This window comes from Diabrotica undecimpunctata, chromosome 8 (genome assembly GCF_040954645.1).
Source record: "Diabrotica undecimpunctata isolate CICGRU chromosome 8, icDiaUnde3, whole genome shotgun sequence".
Lineage (NCBI taxonomy): Eukaryota > Metazoa > Arthropoda > Insecta > Coleoptera > Chrysomelidae > Diabrotica > Diabrotica undecimpunctata.
This window is the reverse complement of record NC_092810.1, coordinates 472,117-482,258: the sequence shown is the minus strand read 5'-3', so window position 1 is coordinate 482,258 and position 10,142 is coordinate 472,117. Positions and strand designations below refer to the sequence as shown.

Here is a 10,142-nt window from a genome sequence, read left to right as displayed (position 1 = left end):
TTTTTCTCTTATATTCATTCAATTAAATGACAGCAATTTGTCTATTTTTGCCACGGAGCGGAGGTAAGATTTCGCACAATTTTTTAAATAATCTTTTTTCAAAATGATTTCTGGAGTTAAAATCGAAACATGATGAGATTTACATTCTGGAGTTAAGATCGAAACGGAACGAAGGAATTAGAAGAGCGATGGAATCGAGATGTTTGGAGGAGGACCATGCCTTGGACCGGGAGGATTAGAGAAGGAGAACGAAGGCGAATATGGCGATAGCCGTCTCCAAAATGTATTATATTTACAAGTTCGATCCTGTAATATATATACTTTGTATAAGGATCGCCAAAAAATAAGCAAACCAAAGAAAAATCTCAATTAAGTTAATTTTCATTACAATCAATAATTGTGATTTAATTCGATATAAACATAATAACGTTGATTGAAATATTGGATATAATATTTCAATCAACTATAATAATATTGTCTTTTTTATCCAGCTTACACAACAAATCTTATACATATGCAACCAATACATAACTTCCAAAAAATGGTTGCATAACTTAAGTCGTAGTCAAAGTAGCTACTGTAAAGCAGAAATGAGTTGTAACTGCAGCAAATATTTTTTTAATATCTTATATTTATTTTAAAACAATATTTCAAAGTGTTCTTTCTTGTATTAGTGTTACACACCTTGTCAAAAGGCAGAAAAATTTTTGTAATTACTAAATTCACCATTAAAACTATTATATAGGTTTTTACTTTGAATATTTCGCGATCAGATGCTATTTAGTAGGCTTTGTTAGACAAACATACTATGTTAATTATTTTAATTGGCGCTTGAGTCATCTCAATGTTTTTCAAGTGACGCATACATTGTTTTTGTTAACTTTTTATCGTGAGCTGATGTAATCAGAGGTAATTTAATAATTCTGGAAAGAACATTTTGTTTTATATAAACAATAGGTTATTATTAGATACCGCGTTCGAAATAAGTATTAAACATATACTTTTCGTTGTATATTTTTGTGTTTTTAAAGTGAATACTTCTTATCGCACGTTATGATGTTTTTGCACGGGCCCGAAATAATATTTAGCATGACGTGAAATATCGAGACGCGTGCAGTATCCTTGCGGTATACAATAATATACATACATATACAATAATGATTTTTCCGTCATCATGTGATGGGGGATCCAATCAATAGCCGAAACTACCATCTACAGTCGAAACAGTACAAGAAAAAATTCAGATTTTTAAAATTTTAAAGAGCAAGTGTGCTGTTATATAAAAATATTAACAATTCAAGCAGACTTCAAAAGCAAACATAAAATTTTATTAATCTACATATAATAACACGCTATAAGAAGTATTTACTTCTATCGGTACTCCTTAAGTACCATGCGCCATTTATTTAGATGTCCTTTGCCCCTTGGATGTTAGGTGGCTTTTAAAGGATTTTTCCTTTCCTTTAACAGTTCTCAATGTGTTTTCATGTAGGTTTCTCCTTTCACTCACTGAATTACTATCTTTGATTATTGTCTTTTATCAATTCTCATGAAATTATTTTTTTTTAATGACTTAAATGTATTTTGTTCTCCTACATTGAATTTCATTTCTTTTTATTTGTATTTATTAAATAATCACCAAAATTAATACAGGTGTCAAAAGAAGTGAATAAATTAAAATATGATTTTGTTGTAGAATAAAATGCAAAATAAACTAAAAAATTAAAGTTTTATTAACAATATTATAACATTAGGTTTTGATCTTAATGCTTCTAGAAACTGTGGATTTAATACCAGATATTTCTCCCCCATATCTTGACAATTCCTTTCTTGGTTCCCGAACCTACAACAAAGAATATAGAATTAGTTTTGATACTATTTGATCAGTTAATGATAATAGTTATATATTTATAACTGCATACAATGCAACAATTATTGTAGTAAATAATAAGCAATCAACATAAATTAATCCACTTACAGCTCCTTTACGTCTAATGATAGCTTTTCTGAACTTAAGCTTATGTTTGACTCTAGGATTCCTCTGTTCCTTCTTCCTATGTGGCGTAAGACCTTTATTTTTCGCCATTTCATAGGTAATGGCTCTCTTGGAAGGTTCTTCTGAAAATAAAATACAAAAATATTTTGACAAACCATGAAAATATCGTAAAAAATCGTCTACATGCTAAATTGAAGAAACAAAATCTATTTTGTGGTCCTTGAGAGATTTTTATATCTATTTTATAACAAAACTTATATCAAAGTGATGACAAATGAAAATAATTCAACAATTTGGTGAGCAAATTAAAAGATGAACAAAAATAATAGAAAAACATATTGATATTCTCTTTAAAAATTGTTATATACAAGAATAGCTACACAGCTGTGACAGGAAATTGAAAAATGGTGAGAAAATATCACCAAATACCAACCTTCTTCATCTTCCTCTATAACTTCAGTATTTTCTACTGCTTCTTCTTCTTCTGCTTCAGATGAACTCATTTCTTTCTGCTTCATTTTTTCTTTTTCTTTAACTAGGCTACCCTCATCAAATTTGACTCTTTTAACAACCTCAGCAGCTTGTTCATTACTTGACTTCCGTTTAGGAAGTTTTTCAAGTGCTGTTTTCTTTGCCATACTTGTTAAAAGTTTTAAAGGTTTCTTTGTTTTCTTAGGTTTTTCAGTATCGGCTTCTTTTGTGCCCTGAAAGTCAAAATATAACTTTCTACAGTTCTGTCTAAGTAAAAGAAAGGAAATATATAGTAAAGTAAGATAATATTCATTAAAAAAGGCATAAAATGGAATACTTTCTTACTTACTTCATTTAAAATCAGTTCTATTTGGGGTTTAATGATTTCCTCATACACTGGTTCTAATTTTAGAAGCAACTGGCGATACTGGTATAGACGTTTAATCAGTGGATGGTTCTGCACATTTGCCTTTGAAGACTTCAGTAAAAGGTACATATAGATATTGGTACAATAGCTAAAATAGAAAAAAAATGTACAATAGGCGTTACTGTAGACTAGCACAAAACTTCATACTATGTTTTCTGTACTTTTATTTGTCTATAAAAGTTTAACATAGAATGTTTTTCTAATAACTCTTTCTGTCACACTTTAATACAATTTTTAAACTGATAATTGTAAAAATCCGGCATTATATTTATATGAAATAATTTAAAAATGAGAAGTGTATAGATTTTAAATAACGCCCGATTTCATAATGACAACCTAAACTAATATTCACATATCAACAGATTAATTTTACTTACTTTAATATCAATTCATATTTAAACTGTACAAAATCCACAGCTTTGCATTGTGGTATCCCTCCAGCTTCAGCTTTTTTTAAAACAGGATGTAAGTATAAATTCGCTACAGTAATTTTATCTGAAATATGAATATTAGTACTAAACATTTTAATTGCAACATTTTGTTTCAAACTTACTTTGGAAATCTTGAACAAGATTGAAAAACTCTGGTGATTCTTTCTGCATAATTTGCAGTTTTTGTCTTTTAGACAACTTTGAAATATCAGTTTTAATAATCTCCTCATTCTGTTTATCATCTTCCTCAGCTTTCTATTATGAAAACAATAATAGTTAGATCATTTGTTACTAAGGATAGACAAATCTTACTTTTGCAAATATATCCAGGCCAAAATCATCATCATCTAAGTGCTGGGCTAGTTGTTTCTGTAGGTTTCTTGCTTCTTCTTCCTCTAACTCGGCAAGCTGAGCATCTTTTCCTTGAAAACCTCCATAATCACCATCTACATAATCAGTTTGATAAAACTTTCTTTTATCTTTGCCCCATGCTCTAGTATCTGGTAAATCGTCTTCCTCCTGTCCTTCAACATCACTTAATGCTAAATCACTTCTGTCTCCGTCGTCGTCGTCTTCATTATCTTCCGATTCATCGCCTCCAACACCAAAAACTTCTTGCTAGCAAAGTATATTAAAAAATTAACCAATTTAATTATTAGAACTAAAAAATATACGTATGTTTTACACATAATTGCTCACCTTATCATCTGAAAACTTCTTGCCTCGATTTCTTACTTTATCAAGTAATATTTTTTCATTTTCTGTGTAATCCTCGTCAGAGTCTGATGCACTATAATCCTCGTCATTATCAATCCTAAAATATAGAATAAAGAAGGTTAATACTTAATAATCAAATCTATGATAACAATAATTAAAAATTACCTCATTTCCCTTTATCAAAAAAAAAAAATACAAAATATTCTAAAATAAGGGCTAAAATTTGCACGCAGTAAACATAACCAATAAAAACCTAAAAACACGCACTGTGGCATTTGAAGTAATTATGTCCATACTGATCATAATTCATAGAATTATGGAAAATGATCAGTATGAATGTTTTTTCTTTTATTTATGTGTAGATTTCACTTCCTTTGTTTTTGTTTTGATGTCGAATATCAGATGATTATGCACAAATATGTAAACTGACTCATATTATTGAAATTTAAAGATAAAATGACAAATACATTAAGGAAGGAAGATTACTTAATACAAATTAGGGACAAGTTGAGAAGAGATGGGATTAAATTATGGTTACCACCGTATTTTAAAGGTTCAAATGCTTCCGAAGATGACATTAAGGTAAGACAAATATTACAATATTTATCAGTATATTTAATTGTATCACATTCTAGAACTTGTCGGAAGACTTCAGCAAACATTTAAATATTCCACCTGATATTTGCCAAGAAATTATTAAAGATTTGCAGAATAACGCCTTGGAAAACTTGAAGCAAAAGAATCATTATAAAGAATCTGGATTGGCTACCATAAAAATTAAGATTTTGCACAAAAATTCGCCCCCAAGGCTCATTCAAAAAGAATTGTTGTTGTCTATGATTACCAACGAGTTAAAGGACCTTGTCAGAAATGAAATCAGTGTGTCATCCGAGGGGTACGTAATTTTACTTCCCTGTATTTAAATATTTAATGAGATTTTTCAATCTAGATTAAAACTAATATGCTCAGGACGAGTGTTAAATGATTTGGAATCTTTGGGAAGCCAAGGAGTGAAGAACGGTTCTCAAATGCTAGCAATAATATTATCTGAATCACCAACCCAAGTCTTCCAAGCTGAGAATCAAATAAAGGAACTGGAAAGTGTCAAAACAGATTCAAAGTTGTTAGCATTGGATAATGAATACATGCAGTTAGAAGACCAATTTGGAAACCCCATCAAAATACCCCCCAAGGAAAGAAAAGCTTTAGTGGTTGCTATGGCTTTGCATGAAAAAGGAAAATCGGCTTTGAAACGAAATGATTATACAAGAGCATTGGTGTTTTTTCTTGAAGCTGATCAAGAATTTAGGTAAACACTTCTTTTTGTTCACCTATACATTTGTAAAGTACACATTTTTCAAATTTTATTATTTTTTTTGTTTCCATATAAATATTTTGGATTTTATATATTTTAGGATGGGAACCGTGTGCTGCCTATATTTGGTCTCACACAAAGATATAAAATGGAAATCCCCGCTTTATTTTTAAATACATTTCTAATTCTAATTAGTACTTATATTTTAGCCAGTGTAATTCCCAACTATTGAAAACTGTTGACAACTATGCCCTTTTGGATTTGGACATCGCCTGGTGTTATTTATGCTTAGAAAGCTTTGTTCAGTTGCCAGAAGCAGAATCCAGGCTGAAAAGATGCGAAGAAAAGTTTCATTCAACTTATGGAAATAATCTAGAAAGACTGGTAGCTGTTAAAGGGACTCCAGGTACTTTATTTATATAGCATATGGTCCAATAATAAGGAGAACATAAAATACAAATAAAACAAGGGTTCATACAGAATTAAAGACAAACTTAACAATACATTGATATTAGATGTTAATATTGAGACTGCCTCTAAGTACTAATTTATGTTTAAAAACCAATGTATTGTTACTAGATATTAAATAATATCGTCAAATAGTAGATAAATTTATATTTGTTATAGGAAATGAAGAAGCACTGTTTATGCGGCTTCATTTACTTCAAGCCATAGTTCTGTATCACCAGAATAAAAGGGCAGAGGCTTTGCTTTTGTTACGTAAGGTAGAGGAAGAGATAAATTCGTTAAAAGTTGATGATGATAGTGTAGTGACTCTAATAGAGTTGGGTAAGCTTTTTAAATACTTATTCAGTATATATCTTTGTAATTGGTGTGACATCTCAGTCTAGCCAGTATAAAACAGTCTAATACTTTTGTAGGATACTCATCGAAGGAAGCTACATTAGGGCTGAGAGCAGCACGGGGCAATGTCAATGAAGCAGCTAATTACATCAATGAGAATAGAGAAAAAAGAGCTGAAGGAAGAAAAAAAGCTGAAGCAGAAGCTATTTTAGAAAAGTAAGTGTTTTGATATAAATATGTTAATATAATATTGTACTTTTATACACATGCATCAAAAAAACACATACATTTGATTTAGAGAACGAAAAAAACTTGGTTTATGTAACGATGGAAAACAATATGTGGATCCCAGATTCGTAAAGATCCTAGTTAATATGGGGTATAATAAAGAGGCTGCAAGAGTTGCACTTAAAAATACCAATAATATAATTTCAGACAGCATTCAGTACATCCAAGAGAATCCATTACCAGGATCGAGCAATTCCAAGAGTACTGAGATGATGTCTTTTGTTGATGATCTGACCAAACAGGTATGTGAAGATTTTTCATGGTTTTAGTGAATGTTTTGTGCGTTAAAAAGAATAAGTTTTGCGATAAATAATTTAGGGGAAGTTTGTAAATGCACAATCTCTGTTATTGATCACACAAAACCAGCCTTTGTGTTAGGGTTTATGTCTTCTTAGATTTTACATTGATGATATTCAACAAGAAGTCATTTTAAAACAGTCAAAAGCTTTAATATAGTCAATGGTACACAAATATTCACATTTTAGTTATTTCTTATATTTTGCAGCAGGATTGGGAGCTAAGTAAAACCCTGTTGTTTTTAAACTTTGAAAAAAAATTATTGAATAAGGTAGTTAGAAAATTTTAAATGACAAAAATACAATATTTAAGTAAAAAACTAAATATCTTTTATATTTGAGATTAATTAATCACAACCTATGTTAGTAGCTACATTTTATAACAGACATATCACTTCAGTAGAAAAAAAAAAGAAGCACGGATTCTAGATTTTATGAAATGTAACTCTATTCTGTGATTAGTTTCGATTTTTGTTTTATGCTTTCAAATAAGTCTACGAGGTATGCAACACATCATACATGAATCTGCTTTCATTTTCATCTACCTTTAATGTATACCAAAATGATGACAAGTGATTAATTTAAGCTTGAAGAAGCCGGATTTGATCCAAGAATGGCTAAATTGGCTCTATCCAAGCATTCAGGAGATATTCAGAAGGCAGCCGAAGAACTGATCGCCAATGATGGTATTATTCAAGGAGACTTATCCAATAGGTGTAAGTTTTTATTTTTATCAGTTAATTTGTACATTTTCCTCTAAGTGTCTATCCATCTATTATACTATATGGTTTTCTGTTATCTTTTTCTTGTTTATTTCATTAATAAAGAACACACGTTGACAGTGTAATCATTTTTAACTGTTATTTGCTTCTAGTTGGTGCCGAAAGTCTCGACAATATAAAAAAGAGAAGACAAGAAGATAAAGAAAAAAACGAAGCCTTCCAAAGATTAAAAGAAGATATAGATATCGTTGACGATGACTATTTGGACATTAACCTCGTCCAGGAAGAGATCTTCCTCAAAGAGTACCTGTCTCTGTTAAATGAATAAATCGAATATCGAGCTCCGCGATGTTGTACTATGAGGTAGGCAACACAACATACAACGAGTTTAAAAACGTCAACTTTTCAATTAATTGGTCAATGGTTAACACGTTTTTATTAGATTTAAGTTTTCAAGGTTATTGAAAATTGTTAGCATCTCATTTTCGTGAGAATTGATAAATAATTAACATATTTCATAGTAAATATCGATTAAACCAACTTGCAATAACAGTAGCGCGGAAGCGTTTAATTGTATGACAAAATTCAGGTGGCTTGTCTATAATATAATTTTAAATGGCAGAAACAATTTTTATTTCATCATTAAACTAATTATATATTAAAATTTGATATTTTAGAAAAAAGAAGTGTTAATTAGAGATACATATTACTATATTTCTGGTATTATCTCCCTCTAATTCAATTAAAAATTATTATTATGTCAAAAAAATGGTTTCTTTTCGGTTAAAGTCACATTTAGCTCATAGTCATGCTATCCGGTAAAGGTATGGAAATATTTACAATGATTTTCACACTGAAAGTGGCTTCAAAAACTGTTTATTTTAGCTAAAAAATTATCAGCGTTTTATTTGTTCTACAATATGTTTTTTTTTAACATTTGAAGCAATATATCATCGGATTTATGCAATAGTGACACAACACAAAAACTGGAATTTTTAAAAACAGTGGTTTAAAGTTTGTATGCCAATAATGTTGTCTTATTTGTTTTACTACATGGATTGGGATTTTTGAAAAAAATAAATTTGGGTGTATTTGGGAGAGCGTTAGGTAGCCTTTAATGAATTGTAACACAGACTTTTAAATTAAACCCTTATTTTGAGTTGTGACACTATTGCACATCAACATTTTGTCTTTCAAGACTAATTAAGGCAAAGACAAGACTGGCATTTTTTTGTTATTTCTATCAACTGAAATAAAGGTTCAATAATACATGGATTGGAAGATGGACCCAAACACCTGACCTGTACAAGATTACCATTAACATTGGTGTATTTTTGGCCTGAATTTCCAAGAAACTTTCTGACATTTCTTTTCCATTGGTCCGGACATGCCTTTCTTTTCCTACTTTTAGGTCTATTAATCGTCATGTCCTCTGATACTTTAGTCTCCATATTTTCATCAGAGACCTCTGTAAATGTAGACAACACATCATCATCATCATTCACGTAATGAGGGTCCGCATCAGAACTATGGATTTATTTTTTGTTTAAACTGGTAGATGTAATCAAAAAATCGTCTAAAGTTTTCTACTAAATCGGTTTTTTGGAATTATACAATAAAATAATATTGATATTATTACTTATGTTACTCCTGCTCGAGATAGGATTAATTCACTTCTTTTCTGATAACCCTTTGGATCTGACAGTTTTAAAACAATAAATTTATTTCTTTTATTTAATGTTACAACTCCAAAATTCTCACTGATAGAGTTTGAAAATATCTAAAATTGTCTGCTATAGTGGCACAAGTCAAAAGTGCCGGTATTGCATAGAAACTTGACATCGACAGGGTTCGACTCTCACTGAACAACTAAAAAGGGCCAGTACCGCAAGAAACAATTTATCTCAACTGACAATATGTCATACCGACACTAGTGACGTCTAGCGGACATTTTTACTATTATTATTGTGCCAGTTTTGTAGGTCATAAATAAGGCTTTTTCAAGCCCTCTGGTGAGGTTAACTCAATTTTGCCAAGTTTTGAGTTAAGCCACTATTGCATACAGCCGACGATATGGACTATTGGGCGAAATAACTTTATAATTGGGTAAGAAAATTGATCTAACCTCACATAACCTCTCTGGAAATGTTTTAAAAATCTATGGAGGATTTAAGATAAATGGTTTTGTCAATTTAGGATACCATCATTAATGGGAAAATTCAACATTTTAATCAGTTTGTTGTCATAACTGTTACAAAACTACAGCGTAAGATCTAACATCGTGGAGCTCAATTGTTTGTATACTTTTTTATATAAGAGTTAATTTTTGTGATCTAGGAATTGTATATTTTTATATGCTGTGTTTTGTATAAATATATGTAGTTGAAATTTGACTATATAAAGAATATATAATAGTTACTTAAGGCTGAATCGTTCTGGTTGCTATTTGAGTGCTACTAAAAAGTGTCCTTGACATAAAATATAATCCATAAGGACTTGTAAATGGGTATGTAGCCATTTTGACATCGTTGTTTTTCTATTTTAAAATATTGATCTCATTTTCTATATCTATAAGTATTCTGAATAGAATGAAACGTAAAAATAGCCAACTGGAACGATGACGTCATAGCAATTATTAAATAAATTATTGTTTGGACTGTTTATTATAAAATTTA

At 30.3% G+C, this 10,142-nt stretch overlaps 2 protein-coding genes across 4 annotated transcripts; one reads left to right on the top strand and one right to left on the bottom strand.

Annotated features, from left to right (window-relative positions):
- Nucleotides 1-11: 11 nt before the first annotated feature.
- On the top strand, nt 12-10,120 carry LOC140448648 (NEDD8 ultimate buster 1-like). 2 transcript variants are annotated; one of them, XM_072541747.1, is made up of 10 exons: nt 12-63; nt 4,494-4,624; nt 4,678-4,937; nt 4,992-5,351; nt 5,567-5,763; nt 5,985-6,146; nt 6,239-6,377; nt 6,460-6,691; nt 7,332-7,461; nt 7,620-10,118. In XM_072541747.1, the coding sequence occupies exons 1-10, from the start codon at nt 27-29 to the stop codon at nt 7,793-7,795; spliced, it is 1,824 nt and encodes a 607-aa protein (XP_072397848.1). In that variant the 5' UTR covers nt 12-26; the 3' UTR covers nt 7,796-10,118. The 2 variants fall into 2 exon arrangements, with proteins under 2 accessions (XP_072397848.1, XP_072397849.1); XM_072541748.1 differs by lacking the exon at nt 4,992-5,351 and having other exon boundaries at nt 7,620-10,120.
- On the bottom strand, nt 1,711-4,346 carry Sas10 (UTP3 small subunit processome component Sas10). 2 transcript variants are annotated; one of them, XM_072541751.1, is made up of 9 exons: nt 4,208-4,346; nt 4,025-4,139; nt 3,638-3,943; nt 3,448-3,580; nt 3,272-3,389; nt 2,817-2,982; nt 2,430-2,700; nt 1,979-2,118; nt 1,711-1,843 (listed from the first exon to the last, which is right to left on the bottom strand). In XM_072541751.1, the coding sequence occupies exons 1-9, from the start codon at nt 4,210-4,212 to the stop codon at nt 1,751-1,753; spliced, it is 1,347 nt and encodes a 448-aa protein (XP_072397852.1). In that variant the 5' UTR covers nt 4,213-4,346; the 3' UTR covers nt 1,711-1,750. The 2 variants fall into 2 exon arrangements, with proteins under 2 accessions (XP_072397852.1, XP_072397853.1); XM_072541752.1 differs by having other exon boundaries at nt 1,979-2,115.
- Nucleotides 10,121-10,142: the final 22 nt, after the last annotated feature.